We start from the raw sequence: 21,227 nt of genomic DNA, 5'->3' as shown, positions 1-21,227 counted from the left end.
CTACCCCGAGATGATTACCAATCATATCATGTGAAGTCGCTTGTGGGCAGAGAGATGTTCTTTTGTTTGAACAACCTCACACATATTAGGGTGGAATATTTTAGAATAAAGTCGTTCTTCTCGGTGCTCAAGAGAGTGCGTTCTAGCGATACGAATAAATGAAATTAATATAAATCGAGAGAAAACTTATTAAAATTGGAATGTTAGGAGGCTCGCATAACTGTAGAACATTTTTGGGGATTCATTCGTCATAGCATGCAGTATAACGATTACAGGCACACAAATCAACAATCGAGGAAGAAACCTACTCCAAATCTCCTCCGAGCCCTTGTCCGGGATTTTCCTCGTCCTCCGGGATGATCACCCCCACCAAAATCATCGTCACCATCAAAATCAAAGTCCATTTGACCCGCACATGACACAAACAAAAATTGTGGCTGATGACACTCGCCATACAAGGAAATATGTTTGCACAGAGCTCTTTGCAGACTTATTAACTTTCTAATATTATAGGCGGAAGTGAAGGATTATTTGGTGGAGATATCAGGCAATATTCGTGGAGTGTGTCGTTTAGTTTCTTGGTAATAAAGTGATAGCCGACCAACCAGAACTGTCGGACCGATCTACACCAACAGCTCAAATTTATATCAGGATTGTTGTTGGATAAATTAATATTTATTTTCTCATTTTCAACAGTTTAATGCATTATAAAAACTAAATCGTTCGAAAAGTTTTAGTTGGCAAATAGCTAGTTTGAAGCCATCTATATAATTGTAAGTTTGAAAAATGAAGCCAGTTTCTGATATCTGACTCTCTTACATATAATCTGGAGTGGAAAAGAGCCAGGCACGAATAAATTGTATCCTTATTAAGTCAGTCAGTTGAGATGACGGGTCATGACTCATTACTCATAAGTCTCTACAATGAGACCCACATTGAAGATTATACTAGTATTAATGTCTTACCAAAACGCAATTATGTACGAGTGGTTTTTTGTAGCCATTAATTCCGGCGCTCAGCTAATATCCGTCATTCCAGATTGTAGGACATACCAAAAAATGCTATTTTACGTTTTAAAAAAGTACATAATAATTACGCTAAATAATTCCACTTGGCTATCACCGCAATATATGGTTATTACTGTTTCAGCATTACAATGGTCTGGGTGACTCATACCCATTTAGTATTATAAAATATAAACTGCTTCTGCCCCATTCCTCCACATTGAAATGCGAGACTGTGCGAGTATAACATTGTAATGCTTCTTTAAAATGCTGAAAACTGTAACTAAAACAAATTGATAATTCGACGCACCAAATAACCTAAGAATAATCGAGCCAACACTGACGGATCTTTCTCAAAAACGTCAAAAAGAGTGTCTCCAACGGAAAGCTAAGATAATGGGGATCAACTAGTTGACTTAACATCAGTTAACAGTAACACTAGACACACGCCCTCCAACTCTATTCCTGGAGATAAGCTACAGAGCTAGACACTGTAATGGGATAACGCTTCCTCCTCCTCCACCTCCTCGTGCAGTGACTACACACAGTAACAACACTCTCAGAGCACGCAGTAACAGCACTAGGCTCGCATAGCAACTATACACGCTCTCCACTACTAGCTCACTGCTCTCTCCGCAGCTGTGTGACTATAGATAACAAGGAACAAGCATTGGTCCACTGGTCAGTGCTGGCTAACAAGGATCTATTATCACGTGGGACCTCGCTGGCTGCTGCACGACCGGGGTTATGTCTTATGTGCATAATGATGGTTTACAGCTTTGTCATATCGCGGTAACCAGGCCAACTATTGGTACATAACAAGGATGACGGAGAAAATGACTGATAAAAGTACGAGTCTAATCACTACTGAAGTGAGATGAGCTTCTGATAACTGAATCCTTAGATCTTCTTTTTAGATGACCGGCTTATCGTGAACAATAATCAGTACGGTTAAGACTTATAAAGAACTGAAGAAATGAGAAATTAATTTTTGGAATTTGATGGTTGAAGTCTAATGAACACACGAGTTAGACGTTATGACGAGGATAGTTGCTAACTCTAATTGGATGTCTTATGCTTATGTAACAAACGAACTTAAGTGACTCTACTAAATAATGGCTTACTAATCAAGAAGGTTAAGTCATTCTGTAAGCAACCATTTCAGCCACTACTACAGAAGTATAGAGGTGAATTGAGCTGTAAATTGAAAGCAAGGGCGGAAACTCTAATCCAAGACGGTCTAATTGATAAGTAACCAGTGTTGCAGAAAATATTCAAGACAACTTGCATTCATAAAGTGGTACGGACTGCTGAAACCTCAATTATGACAAACAATGCTAATAAGTAATTAATTAATTAAGTAATTGATTCTCTGTAACTAAAAGTTTCGAAAATTAACAGCGATAATTGGATTATTCCACATTTTTATTTAGAAAAATTAGTTATTTATACAAGTTGAGTAGTTAGTTGGAACGGGTTATATTTTAGTTTTCCCAGCAAACTTTAAGGTTAAAAATGAAAGTACCCCGGTTCATGCTACACATCAGCTATTATAATTTGAATTCTTAGAATACAAGTGGAGCAGAGTGATTTGTAACTCAGCGAACATTCCTCCTCAGTCCTCCGGGTAAAAGCTTGCACAGCCAGAGTAATTTTACCTTTTGCTGGAATTCCGGAAACTTATCCGACGAAGATGGAGCTATTGAGATCTTCCGGAGCTTTTTAGATGCGATAGCTGATCTAACCGCCTTCATTGAAAAAACATGAGAACAACATAACTTCTCTCTACAAAGCAGTAAGTATATGTTCCTGGTCCAGGTCATTAAAACCACGGCCCGCGCGCACGTGGGCACAAGGAGTTGCATATTATTCCGGCAACAAGTGCTAGCTGCTAGGCTACAAGTTATCTCTGGGTACCGGCTAGTGCTGTCAGGTTTATTCGGCCTGTTCAGTGCTAGCTCTACCAAAATATCCCAACGACCTTGTCTGGGTTTGTTCTCTTGGTATTTTGACTAGCTCGAGAATTTGGGTGGATTTATAATTTGACGCGTCTCGTGAAAGTATGAAGATATTTCTCGCAGATCGCTAGTATGATACTATATATACTACTACTAGATCACTAGTATACTAATACTTCGGGAGTAGGTTGGATCTAGTACGTGCCACGTGTAAAGCTTCTCAAACCCAGAGCAAGGCAGGCAAATTCTAAAGTTTATAACGAGCTCCACTCATACGATTCCCAGCATAGAGTACTGCTAACAATAATGTATGAACACAGCAGCTATTGAAGAACTAGAATTTACTAATCTACAACCACATGCACAAAGTAAAAATGTTTCTGAAAATGCTACACTAACGTAGTTATGACTGAAGAGTGATGGTAATTTTCATTTTTCGAGAACAACGTCAGCTGAATGCATTACCATTTGCATTTCCCACCGAGCCAAAATAATGATGCTGTAATTTGCCCAATCCTATTCGCAATCTATTTGGAGAACAATCGAAAATTTTGCTAATGAGTTAATGAAGGAAATACTCCAGATCATTAATCATTTGAATTATCGCTTTGTAATCTGCAAAAAGGTTGGAAAACATCCATGAAGATTAGAAGGAGGAAGAAGGGTGGGGGGGGGGGGGGGGCTGGAGGATAAATTATACAATTATAAATTGTTCATCTGTTTGGAGAGTATTATCGCCTTTTTGCCATTCCTTATTCCCGGCATTTACGACATTCTAAGAACTTTGATCACCAAAACTTTTCTCCTTGATGTTAAAAATGAAAAAAAGCAGGACAAATTAATTTTGCCATTTTGAAATGGCTAAAATGAAGACTAAGAGTCATCTATAATTTTAACAAGTTTAAGAATACGAACGACAAAAAGTTGTCTGGCTCAATGCCCAAACATGTCCTCTGGATTCTCGAAATACAAACAGAAAAGTTAGAGCCGAATAACGTTGGCAAGATATACCAATTATAAAAGCCGACAAAACCGACTCTTGTTTGACCGACGAGCACGACACTCGACCGTGGCAGACTGAACGACTCCAAAACATTCCCAACAAACGGCCCACTGAGAAGACTCGACGAAATGAGGCCACGCTACAATATCCTCATATCTAATGGACATCACTAATATGACCTGAATGGACTTCCAGTAATCGAAATGTCCAATTATCCCTTAATCCAAGGCTGCACGGACAAAAGGAGGGTGCATAATTTCAAACATTAAAGAAATGACTTTGGCTTAATCGATCAAAGTAACAGTTGCAGTGTCTAATGACCGGATCTCGTGCGAAATTTGGTAACTGGTGATAGTCAGCTGGTATGCAGGGGAAATTAAAATAGGATAATACTTTAAATTGCAAAATATTTGGTAACAAAGAAAATAGCAGAATGGTCCATTGTAGCGGAATAATAAGTTAAATGCATCCGGAAATAACGACTGATTATACGTCGCCATGTAAGGAGTTACTGGCGTACGAGACAGAGAAGTAACAACGAGTTCTCGAATATTCTCGGTGAGATATAGTGCATTGGTATGCTAGCCTACAGACTTGCAGTCGTTTCTATAATCTATATATTTCCCTCAGAGCCGACCACGAAAATTGGAGGAAAATAACCGATAATTGGAGCACTTTCTTTCGAGGAGTGCTGACACGAAACAGACCTAGCACGTGATCATTGATTAGGAAAGTGCATCAACTAACGATGATACTTAACTAGTCTAACTTTGAAATTATGATATGACGTATATAAATATTGCCGCAACATGGCATTAGTGGTGATACTATTTCCTTGCACAGTTAAACAGAACTGCTGCTAAGTTCATATTATGCTAAATGGTTATTAGTTAATTTTAAGTTGATAACTGTTTTAAAAACACAAAAATCTTACCCCTCCCATTTTAGCTCCTCCAGTGCTGGACTTAGCTTTAGGTGCTGTCTTGGGTGCAGCAGTCTTAGACTCATTTGCTGGTGCAGCAGACTTGGTCATCAGTGATGGTCTTCTCTGGATCGGCCCACCTTTCTGTCGGTCACTGGTCGCTTGGGCAGTACTCTTCGTCATAGTACTTCTCCTCCTCAAATTCTGTTGAGTTCCAGTTCGGTTCAAGTTTGGCTTCTTCATGTTCGAAAGACCATCTTTACTGTTTGATGTTTTTCCAGTTCCAGAGCTAGTGTTTCTATTTACGGTGCTTTGCTTTCCAGTTTTCTTCTTCTCACCCCCATCGCTACTACTGTCACCAAAGTCTGGTGAGTCGTCTTGAGCTGAAGTCAAAGCTTCTATTAGACCACCATGCGGAACGAACTGAGAACTTGAAGGTGCTTCGAACTTGATAGATGAACCAATAATACTGTACCGAGTGACTGGACTAGATCTGGGCATTTCTTTACCACTTTTATTTCGCTCCCGCTTCTTTTTCTTGTTCATTTTCTTGTTCACAGTTTTAGACAGTTGACCAGCAGTTTTTCTGACAGCTTGCTCTTGATTCTCATCATCATCATTGTCAGAGTGATCCCTTGTCTCGATCTTGTGAACAAGATACTCAGAAAAGCGCTGTAGAGCGACTGAAAGGCTACAGTTTCTGTCCTGCAGAGTGGAGGAGGAGGGACGAGGTGAGGGACGAGGTGAGTTAACATGCTCTGTGGGTGAGGAGGATTCCTCATCTTCCTCCTCAACAACAGAGATAGTACGAGTGACATTTCTACGTCTCAAGCTCATGGTGGTTTGATGAGGCCAAACAAAAACTAACCGGAATTCAGAATTTATGAATGATTTGAGTAGACTATTTGGACGAGATTATGCATTTACATCAACAAATTTGGCAGGAAATTCTTCATTTCATTAAGCTTTCACCTCATTCAACAGCACCACTGTTTAGTTTAACGGTTGACGTCGTTACAGCTCTCTGATCTATGATCGATCGGTTTTACTCAATCAAAATGTTCAAACTTCAAATAGCATTTCCTTTTCTATTCGAATAGTCTGCCAGATTTTATCGCTGGAACCGATTCAAATTTTTTAGGATAAGTTTCAATTCTCACTCCACCGCATTGATCACGATATTAGATTTGAATTCAAGAATGATTAAGATCCAGTAAATCTAACTGTCCTGGCTACTCGCATGTACAATTTTCCATGCATTGAATAATTAAAATAAATTCTACAAAACAAACCTTTCCGTGCCTTTTACCGCCCTCCAAATCCCCAAAATCTCCGTCTACAGTTCGTCTTGTCGACCGGCTCCGACTCACTGGACGACCAAGGAGCTGGTTCACGACAGAACCTCTATTATTCCGGGTGGCATTGGTGTTCCTCCTCATATTTGAGTTGAATGGATCAAAGACACCGGAGATAGAGCCTCTCATGCCAAGCCTGTTTGTACCAACAGGTGCCGCTGTGCTCATTTGCAGGGTTGCTTTCAGCATGGTTTGGAGCATCGTGTTACCGATTAGAGTGCACCGTTCAAATAACAAAGCAGATAAACTATGCAGTGAATAGGTAGTACTAGTAGGTACGTAACTTGGTGTCAAGTAGTAAACTGGTTGGCATAAAATACTAACTTGGTGCCTGATATTTGACAATGAACAGCATTATTATAATTAAATATAATAATGAACCAGAACATTCACCCTACACTTTGATCTTTATATGGACCTAATGGTTAATTAATGCATTGATAGACAGCAAGCGGCATCCCTTTTGTTTACTGGTAAACTACATAACGTGACAGTAATTGGTATTTTATTTGACGCTTATAATAGTATAACTCCTCCAGTATTGTTGTCAATCAGTACGTTATACTATAATTAGCGTATAATTATACTATATATAACGTATAATTATACTTATTGTGTTATACGTATGATCTTTACACTTACGATTATAACCAGGCATCACACAGCAATTCCTCAATAATGGATATTATGTCATTGTCCAGTTACTGAGCTATAATCTGTAATTAGTGAATCCAGGGTTCACCTTAACCACTCAACGGGTATTAGTATTTAGCTGTAGTGAGTCATCCCAACCCACTGGACCACCAACAGATACTGTATAACGGAAATTATACTTGTAAGAAAAACAGAACTTTTATCTGAACGATTGTGGTACAATATTGTTATCATTTGGTCGGAGATTACGTGGGTGCTTCGTGGGTGTCAGCCCGAATAGATAAATAAACAGTATTAGGTATCTAAAACTTACAGGTGACTCATCTACATCGCCGAGATCTTCTAAATCAATCCGTGTTGAGCGAGGGTTATTCTTGGAGTCGGAAGCTTTTTTAGCAGTTCGAGAATCGTCATCTTTACTTCTAGTTCTATCGTTATGCGCACAAGAGCGTGTAGACTGGGCTCCTAGCTTCACTGTAGATTGGGGTGTGGTTTTGGTAATATTCATTGCTCGACTTGCGGAGTTTCCCGTACGCTTCATGACTCGAGAAGCCGAGTTGCTAGGTCGTGGAGAAACTCCAGATCTTGGAGACGGCCGACCTCCTCCCCCTCCTCCAAGTACAGCACGCAGAAACATAGCAAACGTTAAAGGATAAATCAAGGTTGGTCCGAATGTAACGTTACTAATTTCAACTAAAATGTAGTAAATAGCAAGCTTACGGAGTTCAATACAGACTACTCAGTACGCTTTACACTAGTCATCAGTGTCGGTTAACTAAACTGCAAGTTAAATTGCTAAAATGAAGTGGAAGCGGGCTTACCAAATTCTGCGGTCAAAGCTGTGCTTTTATGGCGAGCTGCTGAGTCTGGTAGCAGTAAAACCAAAAGCCATGACAACAGAAGATTATTGGAGACCGGTAAACGATGAAAACTTAGTTAGCTACAAACAAATTTCTTGTTCGATTCCAAGTCATAACAAAAAACTATGAACGAGCGAATGAATGTTGTTTTGTAATAATCATAAGATCGGATTTATAAACGTCCGGCGGATCTATTATAAGAATTACTGTGGCACTACGTGTCAAGATCAAAAATTGGAAGCAATAGCATAGACAGACTTACATCATTATCGTCTGCCTCAGCTTGAGATTCTTTTCGTTTTTTGTTTATTTCTTGAATCGTTTTCCCGGCTTCATCCGCAGAATCATCGTCATCAGGTTTTTTAACTGTTGACTTTCGGCGAACGGAACTTTTCGCTGCTCCCTTTTTTGGACCTTGCTTGAACTTCTGGGTTGCTCTCACCACATTCCACATAAAGGGGCCGCCACAAAACAAAATATATCCCGGATTCAGACAGTACCCTTATATAGGGAAAGTACACGCCATTTCCGTTTAGGACTCTAGAGGGAATTCAAAGAGAGTGAAAAGCGTTTAAACTCAAGGTGGTACGTAGTCTGACTTTCCTTAAATTCTGATTACCTTGTTAGCCGAATGAGGGGTATCACTCATGAACATTGAGCGTCGGGACAGGTTCATGAATAACCATATAAGTTACACTTGGTAATCCAGATGGTTCAGTGTGAGTACAATTATGCAGGTTACTAGACTAACTAGGGATAACTCTCTCTTTGGTACGGCCGCAACTTTGAATATGTAACAGGAATTTGTTAGGGCAGGTGTTTGTTACCAATTTCAATACAGGGAGCTTTAATTTAGCATGGTAATTTAGGTAATATATTATCCAGGCAGCACAAGCCAGGCCATCGCTGGTTTAATGCTAGTCATCAAGTGGCATGTCGTCCTGCCTGGTTTTACTCGGGGTTTTGATAATTACTTCGGAGATGGAGCACTTAGACAGCATATAACAACTGGGTACGGGTGTTCTGAAAGTTATTAACTTCCATCACCCCATGTACAAAAAATTAGAGCCATTTACTTTCTACACACTATTTTCAACTCACCCTGTAGATTGTAGCTAGTTAAGCTCAGAGGTTCAACTGAGACGTAACAACACCTTCAGACGAAAAAATGGTACTAGTTCAACTGGAAATAGTAACAAAACCATTAGCATTCACTAAGGACGTAAAACGGGAATAGTAACACTGGGAGAGGACAGCGAACAATAGAGAAAATATGAAACTTACGAACATGTAACTATTAGTCTGAGATACTGACTAACACCATGGAGTGTCCTTGACAAAAGCATGCCGACGTGCAAATATAGGTGAAATTACGAAATTTTGAGAGGGTGCATCGTTCATTGCGCGTTTATTATGGCGTGCAAGGATGCAAACAAGGGTACTTGAATTATAATAGTCACAGTAAAGTGAATCTTCAACAACCTACATCTTCCATATCCATATCCATTACATCGTCATCGTCCTCATCAAGAAGTGTCTTTTTCAGATCTTCCTTTTTTTGCTGTCTCTTGCCGTTGCTGTTACAACTACGTCTTTGAACAGGCTTGGGCGCTTTCACACCTGAACCAGCCCTTCCACCCCTCGCTCCCCCACCAGCTCCCATCAGCATTCGCATCATGGTGAGTACGTGTTGAAACAAACGAAATATGCTCGGAGGAATTAATAGAATATGATAGGGCAACTGCGAACGAAAATCATAAACCACTATTTTCAAGTTGTGTTTGAAGTAAATAATTTGATTAAAGTAGGCCGTAGGAGAACAAAGTAGCTCTAGTCACGCGACGGCCAAACAATACCCGCCATTCACCAAACAACGGCCATCTAAATTCTCTGAGAATTTACAAAGCGTCTACTGTATTAAGACAACAATGGAGTTGGTTAAATTGATTCGACAATTCAAATCATGCCAAAACAAAATTCGCTGAGGAATGATTATTACATTATTATGCTTGGGAGAATAGATTAGGAATTGTTTACTGACATATCTTTGTCGTACGACTAATTCCACTCAAATACTGTCTTCGGACAGAATGTCTTTAAACATAGTTTAGATAATCAGTCTACAATACAGTCTATTGATTTCGTTATTACTCAGCTCTTCGCATGGAATTGGGTGAGAGAACCTGCCAATTATGTAGCAATTTTGGTCCAGCGAAATAGCTTTACTGAGATGTTAAGAAACACAGTGTAGTACGAGCTTAGCCTGTGTAGTGTGTCACTGACCTTGAAATTTCGTCCGAATTTTTTATTCTTCTTCAAAGATGGTCCATCCTCGTCATCCTGAGGAATCGAGATCAGAATAGCTGCAGATTTGAGCTCGATCGAGATACAAATGATATCATATTCAAGTCGATTAAAAATAATAATTAATAATTCGTATTAAAAATAATAATAATATGTGCTGTAAGAAACTTACGTCCATTTACAAAACATGACAAGATAGACGCTCAGCTGGTTACATTTACAAAGATAAGCCGCTCATGCGTCTGAAGAGAGATGATATACAGTATTCACTTAATTTCCAGGATACCTGGATATGAATTCCAAAGTAGTGGATCCCATTGGACCACTCAAATAGTTTGTAATAACTGAAACTCGACCAATATATTAAAAGTATTAACCCTCTAATGGAAAGCTGAGGTCTCCATGCTTTGTGTAATGGCTTTGCTATGATGTTGTCTTGCAAAACCACAATGTTCTTAATGCTTTAATCTTTTAATGAACGATAATTTATTATAAAATGGTTTCCTGTAAGCTAGAAAATACAGCTGAAATTCACATACGAAATAAGTTAAAGTAACGAGGGATTAAACGTCCGCGAATTCTTCAAAAGCTACCGAATTATGTCGGCACTCTAGATCATGATTATCATAGATATCGAATATGACCGATTAAAGGCTACCGACCAACTTATCGTCTAGTACCGTATTCTTCATAAGGATATTAATATTGGTAATCGGCATAATTATGCTATGCTAAGTGCTTCAAAAAAAAACCTGGCTTATAATTGGCTACACCGGTATCGGGAGCAAGATCAGCAACGGTTGGTATAACTATAATAATAACCCAATATTTACTGAATCACTTACCTCTTCTGTCATAGGTTGGAGCCAGCTTCAGCTTTGTATGGAAGATCTGGGCAATCTTCTATAAAAAGTCAAAATCACCAAACAGGAGGTCAAACAGAAATTTCGGAAATAAACGGAAACAAAACTCGACAGTTAAAAGGAACATCTTCGTAGATGGCACACGACATGCCCGTAAAAGAAGTCACCCGACTGGTTGGCGGATATGTAAATGCAGGCGGGCTTTGACTGGAACGTAAAATTATGAATTAATTGGTTTAATCGGCGGCAAAAGCTAAGAAATTTACAGTAATCAATATAACATTGCTTGGAAGTGATCAGTGCAGGACTAATGATTTCCCTAACAATGCAATGTGTAATCCTCAACAGTCCCTCCTGCAACCGGCATGTTCCATAATTGCATATGACAACGAGGGATGAGACTATTTAACATTTAGAACACCATGATCAATGTTCTACAATTTAGGCGATAAATGTGTGTGATAAAATGAGAAGAACCGTCATTCTCTAGTAATAAATGGCACACACCCGTTGTACAGTGAGCATGGCCCGGGAGGCCATGTATTTTTGGTTCACAATCGATTGCATGTCAAGTACTGTTTTGCATAATTCTATAAAGCATTGTACATAACGGCTTTTCAGAGACTTCTCTAGAGAACTCCACTTTAAACTTACAGCGATACTCCCTGATAAACTGAAAGAAGGAAACTTTTTAGAAACAAACTCGAATATGAGGGCGGTTAGATCAGAGCGGGCGACGTCGGAAACAATTACGCCAGCCCGGTTTACAGTGGGTTATCATGACTAACTTCCGATCTTATCTTGCTCCTCTGCACCATTTCAATCTATCCCCGCCGCTCACAAACCCTGTAGTACTGGCTAATCAAAACAACTGAGATTCCGTGAACTCGCCATCATTGGTGACTTTCTACTTTTCTAAAACTTTGAAGTTTGATGTGACCATTTAGGATGGGAAACACAAGCTATGAACCCAAGAGTTTGTTAACTAAATGAAGCTAATTCCGACATACGAAACTCAGGATTTAACTAACTCTAACAATCAAAAATGTCGTGGCAGTGGGCGGAGTAATCTGGCTAATGCACGGATTATGAAAATTGAAAGGGGATTAGACGTGATTTTACATATTAATGATTTGCTATAAAATAAGCTATTAAGCTTTAATGAACTTTGTCTGGACTACAAAAGCCACCCAGGGGAACTTGTGCTGGCTTAATCAGTAATTGCAAGTACAGTTTTGTCCAAAGCGGCGAGGTTGAGCGACGCTACCCGGCACGTGGTCTTACATCTTGGATTTCAATGTCAGATAATCGAACAATTGCTGGGCACGTGAGCGCGTGCTTTTTCCGCGTGGTCCAGCAGAGAACTGTAAATTTATAGCCTATGGAGCAATTATTAAGGGTAAATGTAATTAAAAGTTGAATCCAAGATAAAGTGTCTTTTTAAAAGATAGAATGGTACTTACGCCTCCAGATCCTAAACCACCGAAGCCTCCATCTTCCCCACCATCATCCCCACCACCAAACATATCCTCCGGAGACTTAAGCTCCATTTCTTCATCATCCTTGTCAACTTTTCTTTTACCTGCTGGTTTCTTCCTGGGGCCCCTCTCCTTGATACCCATAGCCTTATTCCCTCTTCCACCTCCTGTACTTTGGGGGGTCTTAAACCCCCCTTTAAAGCCACCGCCAAAACCTCGCGGCATCCCTCCTGCTGGAAGTTAGTCGTTTACTAATCAACTGATCGTCAGAAACTATTGTTACGATTAGCGCTGAAGGTAGTGGACTGCGGCACAAGCTGACGCCAATTCATAGAAAAGGAGGCAAGCAAAATAGCAGCTCACACAGGAAGATTGATATTCTAGGAAAGCGATTGTCCAATGAGAGGGAGCATTTAAGTCAAATTGTGATGAGAGGAGTGCCTAGGTAAAGATTAACAATGTGATTATTGCCGGGTACGGTGCAAACAAAGGCCACGCTGGAAGCACCCCGCGGTAGCAGCATCACTACTGTAGGGAGGCTACAACTGCTACTATAAATATAATCATGGTGTGGTGATGTTATGTGTCGTGACAAGTCTCCGGCCTAGTAAGCCTCGCTGGTACTTCGTTTAGGAGGATGCTCGTTGGTGCCGCCCACCCATCACTCGTCAGCTCTTTACTAATGGTCCATTACCGGTCCATCCGGTTTAATAATTAGACCATATCAATCTATGTCGAATTTTCGACGTAAGGAAATTCGAATCGACTGTAATTATAACCACGGAATTTACTGGTTTTTATACCATGATAAGGTTATAATTCTACGATCTCCAGTGATCAGCTGGTTAAATCACATCCGTCGTTTATAATTTCTTAAGAATTCATCAAAAATTGCGGGGACATTGATGGAAATCATTGAAATTGTAATTAAAAACAAATGCCAGTAATGACATTGGTACGGTCAGTACCCAAGTAGGAAATGGGATGGCCATGAGTTGAAAATGAACCTCGTGATTACAGATAGCAAAGCTAATGACGCTAATGATGAGTCTCGGAATTTTCCGGCGCTTTTGAACCTCACTGGTCACCAGTCTAGAGTTAAATCTGACCCGATTCACAAAGATAAATTGTAGTTGGCAATGTAAAGTCACGTGCGGAATAAGCAAATGTCACGAACTCAAATTACAATACAAAATATCAAATATAACATTTAGCGACAACAGAAGAACACCCGCAGAGCAGTTCCTAGCACCAAACATTAAGATTTGTGCTTGGCATATATTTTAATTTTCATCTGGAACTATAAGTATAAGTCGTACCCAAAAATTATGGTAATCATGAAATTGGTGATTACTTAACAATTATTAAGCAATTGTAAATGTTGGTATACATTTGGTTGTGAAGGTCCCGGTTTAAACTAGAGTGTATCTTGGAAAAACTTCTTTCTGATAAATTTACTGCAAAATAATTATTTGATCGGATTACTAGTGCTTAATGCTGATGAGACACAATTTTTACTTTTACTTGAACGATTGGCTAATCATCACAATTTTTGTGTCCCGGCCCAAGAAGATCACAAAGTTAACAATTAAAAAAAATGTCTCCAAAAACTCATTTCATCAATAACAAGCCTCTCTAAAAAATGACATTTCTGCACTGTTCACGTTACTTAAATAATTCTAAGCAAATAATTTCCCCAAATTTGTCACCACCATTATTGTCATTTGTATTTCATCAATGAATTTGTAAATAAAATGTTAAATAAGATGGATCCTTGTCGATCAATGATGTAATACCATTTAATTTTAACTATTTAAATAATAAAGGTCACAGTTCTATTAAGACGATAGAACTACGTTCCCATATCATATTTGTACATGAGTCAACATTCTTCTAAACCTCTTAAAGATCTGGGAGTATCTTGCTCTCTACATTGAACTTCAGTGCTACTTCACATTACCTAACTAATGGTTCTACTCTTATTAAACGCTGATTACCTGAATGTAACTCTCACAAACCCTCCTCTGATCTCTTGTCATATCAGACATTACAGACAAGCAGTTAAGATGTTTAAGTGGAATGATTTTAAGTTTATGGACGGCATACGCTATAGAATTCAGTGGATACAGGACGATTCATGACCATGACCATTATTAGTATTATGGCTACGAAGAAAAAAGTTCACGTGGTGAAGGATGTATAATTCTGATTTTGAACGGCTTTCGAATAAGGTTATTTAATCGCCTCTATCAATTGTTCAACCATATCATTACAAAAAGTATTACATTATTACAAAAAGTACAAGAGAAGCATTGAATGTTTAGATTAAAATTTTACGCCAAAAAATTCAAGCTTAAACAGTCAAACTTGTCGACAAATATAAAACACCATCCATTAACTTATCATCTAATCAACTACATTTAACATCGAAATTGTGAGGAAAAAGCTAATTTAATCCAATCTTGCAAGTTGCAACTGCATATAGCTGTCTGCTTATGAGCGGCATGCAAGTCATGATGCAGATTGTAACATTATATTGAACTAATTTATGATTAAGTTATACTTAATATCTCTTGTCAAAGCATTAGTGGGATTAAGGTAAGATGTTTTCACTATGACACTGCACTAACCACACCCATCTGACCGGAGAGCGCCAGGAGGGTGGGATTATCACGAGGTTTCTCAGCTCATTAAACAATCCATTCAGTAGGAATACAGTATTTAATCAGTGAGCTCTAAAGTACCAAGCATTGATCTCTTCTTGAAGACAGCTCATTAGTCTTTCTCTTAAACCTTGGCAACTGCTCACACTTAGTCACACTCGAAAACATGTTAAGTTCAATACACCTTCCATAGGTGTGTGTTAATGGCTGACCGAATCTACGGTAGACTTCTTTAAGTTTGATATCGATAGATAGATAAGAGTGAATATAAACACGGCGTTTCCCATCATCCATCAACTACGCTAAGCCAATGTGTGTGAGCTTGCAGAAGCAACCAATCATCGTTCACGGATAAATTAGGATCAACAGATTTAAAAGACCTGTTTGAATGACCTCATCACTTAGCTATGTGCCTATTTATTAATTGCCTCAAACTCAAAGTCGGATTAATATTTAATAATCATACCTCTTCTACTCCGTTAACCTTTTTAATCCTTTTCAGTCTTTTCTTTTCCGATTTCGGATCAGCACCGAACATACACAAGAGTATTATAATCGTTCTGATAAGGCACTACTAGCCGAAAAGTACGATAATAACCAGACAATAGACCAAGACAATAAGAACGTCTGTTCCAAATGAGTCATTAGTAACGCCTGATCCGTACCAGACTCATCACATCTACTTTCGTAGTCCAGCTAGAATCTGATCAACTATCTGGAGGACGATAACTAATCAAGATAAGCAGTGTTCTGGTTATACGGTGACTTCAGTAAATAACATGTCAACAAGCACTGATTAGGAGATTGTACAGCAACAATTCCCATCAGCCTCGGTTATCATCGTGATTGCAATTTCTAATCTCCACAAAAGCTCTTCTTGTAAGGACAAGTGCTAATACAAGTGCTATTATAATACTCCACCGCTATGTTACACTCTTTTATTATAAGCTTGCCGGGAGAGGTGCAATTCGAATAAGATTAAGTGATAAGGTCACTTGATACTTGATGATATGATACTAGTTTACAGAGGTACAAATATCATATAACACTACTATGAATATCTCTAATCTCTACTATAATTCAAAAGATTCTTTCTGATGTAGAATGTATGTACGACCGCCCACGTGCAAATTAGATGAAAAATAGGAATTAAGGTAACAACCAAAAGGTTCCATAGCAACGGTGTCTTAATGCACATATGCACGTGCAAAGATTGTTTTAACGTCATTTTGATCGGTTTTGTGGTAATTACGTTGTGTTTAAAGTGTTTTATATTTAAATCGGCTGTATCTTCGGTTGGGATGGATATTTTTTGATGCGATTAAAACTTTCTTTCAAAGAATACTACTAGCTTCGTCCCTGTTACCACGGGCTTTCTAGTATCATATAATACTACTATGAATATCTCTAATTTGGAACGTTTCACGGTCCAGGTCAAGTCATGCGTACGAACGTTACGGATAAGCACACGCTAAGTAACAATAACATAGTGCCAACTTTGATTGTGATACACTTTCGTTACATTAAAATACACTATACACTTACTGCAATCCCCCTGAATCTCCTGGTAAAACAAGAATCCCAGAAAATGCTTAATTTACCGTGTTACTGTTATGAAACTAAGACGATGTAACTACGATGACCCCCAATTTCATGCGACTCTTCGCAATAAAGTTTTCCATCCAAACGATTATGCAGTTCACTGTACAATCTTACTACATACAATCGGTTATTTAAGATGATTCTATACAACATGGTCAATGGTTATCTTTTATAACAATTACAGTATTTCATTGTTACATACCCAACATAAACGGTTTGTACCAGGAACATTTAAACATCTTTTCAACTCCGGAGATTTTAGTTCTGCAGCTTGATATATAATATAACAATGAAAATTTCCCATATTAACCGGTTGACCCGTTGACTGGTAACTACAGACCAAAACGCACAAGAACATGAGCATTCATAATGATCTGTCGGCCTCACGGCTCACAACCACGGCTTATAAGCAAGCAGTTTAACTAATTAACTAATTTACTGTAAGAGTTGTCCAAGAGCTCTCGCAGGCTGCTCCTGTTTTTCAACAATAAGATGCTTAAGAAAAGTGGCGGAGCGGAAATAACACGTTAATCGGATAAAAAATTCTATCAAATGATGAAATTGCTATATATTCTTGAAAATGATTCCACATCTTATGTAATATGTTTCTGTGAATTAATTTAGTGATGATTGTATATCATAAAGATATCTCTGAAAATAAGCATATTATAGAAAATATCAATAAAATGGGTATACTTACGATTTCAGCAAAGCATTCGATAGTACTAGGCTTCTTCTGGGCAGGCATGTTCCTGGGCGCCTGATGATGGTCCGAATCGCCGCCCTCCTCTTTAATCTTGGACAGCCCTCCTTTTTTTCCGCCTTTTCCAGGTCCAATACCACCACCCATCATTCCATGTTTCATCATATTTGCCCGCATCATCCCGCTCCTCATCATGCCTCCCCTACCCCCCTTACCCTTCCCTGATCGTTTGTTTCTGCCTTTCCCATTTCTGGCCCTACCACCCGAAGTCCCGCTGCCCCCTGCACTCTCGTTGTCACATATGGACATGTCCGGCTCCATGCTCTCGCACAACAGCTCTCCCCCAATACAAAGTTCAGCCATGGTGTTCAACATGATGCACTGATCGCTCTGTGGAAGAATCGGATTCACAGGTTTAGTCATGTTAGGGTTTTTCTGGAGGAACTCCCAAAAGTGTTCCGCGACAATGTTCATGATGAGAGGGAGGCAGGGTCCGGTAGCACACCAGGGTTTCACCAGGGTTACCAGGGTTACCAGGGTTTCATCTTGCCACCACGGTTACAGAGTCCCTTAAAACCCAGCTGAGGGTTGTGTCATGAAATTGAGGTAAAAAATGTTCAAAAGAAAGTTCAGTTGTAATAAGCAAAGAAGGTCGTGCAGATAAGATTGTACGGAATGCCAAAGTTAAGTGAATACTTAGAAAGGGTCATTACTTGGAAACAACTATCAGACTAGTTCTAGATAGCTGAGATAAATGATGTGCCAACAATTGCAAGAAACTACGGCAACTACGACAGTCACAAGTTATGGCTGGAAGCTGTGATAAAGGCACATGTTGTTGCCCGTTGACACGGCTCTAACATAATTAAGCTATCATTTTCTGCACCCACATCGAGCGAGTATTGAGAAGTTTAATATCGCTTATTAGGTACGACGGGAAAGACGCGATATCATCAAGAAGTAGGCAAAGTAGCAATCAAATCAGCACGTAACTGCCGAATAAAAGCCGGTGGGATGCTTTATTTTTTGAGCAATGAAGCCAATCCTGGCGAATGTCTGCCAGAATATTGAAAGAAGGTCAGAGTCGCGAGACTGCTTAACAAGTAAACAAAGATACGGTCATCATCCGTGCATTAAACTTAGATAATAGAGCCAAGTAGATAAACGATGAAGGGTAGGCACAAGCTATTACAAATCTCCTATTAGATCGGCACCATAATGAGCAAATCTACATGAATTACGAAAGCAAAATGCAAATAACTGCAGCCCTTACCGATTTAACATTGAGGAGTACAAATTTAAATGAATATGAAATGTTCATTGTGTATCAAAAGCCTAGCAATGAAATTATTTATGCACGTATATAGTGGCGCCTAGGCCGAAAGATATATACCCAAGATACAATGATCAATTAATAGGAGGATGGCGCCGCGTGATTCGAGGCAGAATCAGAGGATCTGAGAGGGCCGCAATTCTTGGGGAATCTTCTAGCAAATATCACATGATTAAAGATCTGCGGGTTAGTCCATGGTCTACCGTGATATGGGAGCAGTCGCCACTGAGACACAGAGCGAGAGCCTGAAAGCTTTCCAGGGAGCGGTATAAACCATGGTATATTGAGGCGAAATAGCATGACTTGCAGCTGTGCAGGCAGATCATAGATCGACCATACGTACGCGTATCTCAATATCGTACAGCCATTGACTTTCGTATAATTCTACCTCTGGAGATGAAATGGACAGTCAGGCAGTTTTGGAACAATTATGAATGAGGAAATGATTTTAAATAAGTCATCAAATATTAACTGTTGTTTATAGTTTGTTGTTTTATAGCCTCGAAAAGCTTACAATTTCTCTAAATATGTACAACGAAAATAGTGTTTAGTGGCCGTATTGTGGAGTTTCAAGCTCAAGCGCCAAATTTGTAAGCTAAGTAAAGCGTAGGCCATTAAATACAAGAGTTACGGGCACTTTGATTTAAATTAAACGAAGGCCTCGAGATGAAATGGAAAATGAAAACGTTACTTTTTGCCTCATGGCTTAAAGTTTAAACACGTACTGCTAAACATCAATCCTACTAGTTTAACTACGATAACGAGTCGCTAGAGTCTTCTCCTAGTCTTTCTTCGCTGGCAGGAAAACGGGCCTTTGCCCTCAATTAAATGAGATTCCCTCAAAATGCCGACCCTTTAGACGCCTCTGTACAAAGCAGGGGTATTATAGGCAGTCATTAACTGTTTGGATGATTATTGATTATCTTTCCACAAAAGATTTTCCGAAATATTATCCCAAAGTGTGTGTTTTTTGATGTACCGAGTTTCTCGTCGATCAAAGCGTAGCAAAATGCGAACTAAATGCATACTCGTAACAAAATACGGTGCCAAGAAGACGTCCGTGTTATATTGGATCGTTAATCCTTATATGTAACAGTATTTAGTCAAACTTTTTATGTTTACGTTTGTTAAAAAGTTAAAAGCAACTCAATTTAACTTATCGTGTGCGATATTTATAAAACAAGAGCTGACGAATAATGGAACTGTGATACTGAAACAGAGATGGGAGGTAGCTAAGAACCTGACATGAACATCTCACAACTAGGTACTGAAGTAGACTCATGAGTCGTGACAAAGGGCACGTCCCGTATATCTGGACAATAGACGGGGCGGCGTCTATCTGTAGAACTGGGCGTGGTCCTTCACACCACGTGGAGTGTGGTTCCAGGAGGTTAACAAAGAGAGTTTTTGGGGATCTGTCAAGCTGGGAAACCGGAAAACGCGACAGCCGTACTTTGGACAAGGAGTCAGCACTATTAAAGTTAATGCAGTGTCAACTTGCTGTGTATGCTAAAGACAACACCACAACTTGCTAACGCGAGATCTAAAGGTTGGTGGTGCTTAGTATAGTTATCTCCAATAATATTCCCGGATCACCAGCCGACTGATTCCCACATAACAACTCCCGCGTCTACTACCGGGCCCTGTGGAGAGGGATTTCGATACTGATCGAAATATTCGAGCTACCGAGAAAATGTTGCGGACTAACTGGTCATTTCGCGATTACGGCATCAACAGCAAAGTGCTCATGATATGCATAATGGTTCGATAAATCCATGTCGAGTGACGAGGAAGCAATGGATTATCCAGAAGAACAAGCCTCTGATTTGATGCACAATGATCTCAAATAGGCCGAACCCGGAAATCCCCGTGACCAAAGCTTGAAATTGATACAGACATTCGCAGCAGACCATACTTTTGGGAATTAGAAGTGACGAGTGAGCAACGGCGCTGAGTAAATATAATAGAAAATTATTGCAGCCTTTATATTTCTACGGTAATTTGCTAATTTTAAACGTATGATTATTCCCCAGAATTTACCCTAGGCCTAATTTAATAAATCGTGCTGGGTAAACTTTAACTGGACATTATGGTCTTATGATTAGTGAGTAACACTGAGTGTCATGTCTTTAACAAGGGTTGTTCACAAAGTTACCCGTACTAGGAGCTGATCCATTTAGGTAACTTCACGGTAATTTACATTCGAATTGGTATATGTATTGTATAACTATAAAGACAACTGCAGATAGATCTGGTAACCAAATTATACACTGTTCAATAAACAATAGTAGGAACTTGTAACCGCGTACGCAGCTGAATATACTCAATTAATGTGCTGACTGCTGCAGCATCATTACAATACGGCCCCCTATATGTACGTATATTTATATCATATCGATTGCTCAACAGTAATGATAACTAAGATGTACCGATATAAAGCAATAAGCCAGTAGAATACAAAAATAGAAGTTTACTCCGAAAGTTGGTTAGACTACAATTAACCTATCTACTGGGCACTAATTGAG

General features: G+C 39.2%; 2 protein-coding genes across 4 annotated transcripts in view; one reads left to right on the top strand and one right to left on the bottom strand.

Moving 5' to 3' along the window:
• Nucleotides 1–21,227, bottom strand: part of LOC134819011 (innexin inx2-like) — a 33,081-nt gene that overhangs the window by 7,471 nt on the left and 4,383 nt on the right. Inside the window, exon 1 of one of the 3 annotated variants that reach the window (XM_063828765.1) lies at nt 17,367–17,952. The exons of 1 other annotated variant lie outside the window; for it this stretch is intronic. In XM_063828765.1, coding sequence (XP_063684835.1) covers nt 17,367–17,843 — 477 coding nt within the window. In that variant the 5' untranslated portion in view covers nt 17,844–17,952. Of the gene's footprint in view, nt 1–9,242; nt 9,539–17,366; nt 17,953–21,227 lie in introns of those variants that run through there. One more of the 3 variants, XM_063828782.1, reaches the window with a different exon arrangement.
• LOC134819030 (uncharacterized) overlaps nt 9,545–21,227 on the top strand; it is a 69,179-nt gene continuing 57,496 nt past the window's right edge. Inside the window, exon 1 of the mRNA XM_063828794.1 lies at nt 9,545–9,555. The gene's annotated coding sequence lies outside the window, so the exon portion shown is untranslated. The remainder of the gene's footprint in view (nt 9,556–21,227) is intronic.

This window comes from Bolinopsis microptera, chromosome 1 (genome assembly GCF_026151205.1).
Source record: "Bolinopsis microptera isolate Bmic1 chromosome 1, MBARI_Bmic_1.0, whole genome shotgun sequence".
Classification (NCBI taxonomy): domain Eukaryota; kingdom Metazoa; phylum Ctenophora; class Tentaculata; order Lobata; family Bolinopsidae; genus Bolinopsis; species Bolinopsis microptera.
This window is presented reverse-complemented; position numbering and strand designations above follow the sequence as displayed.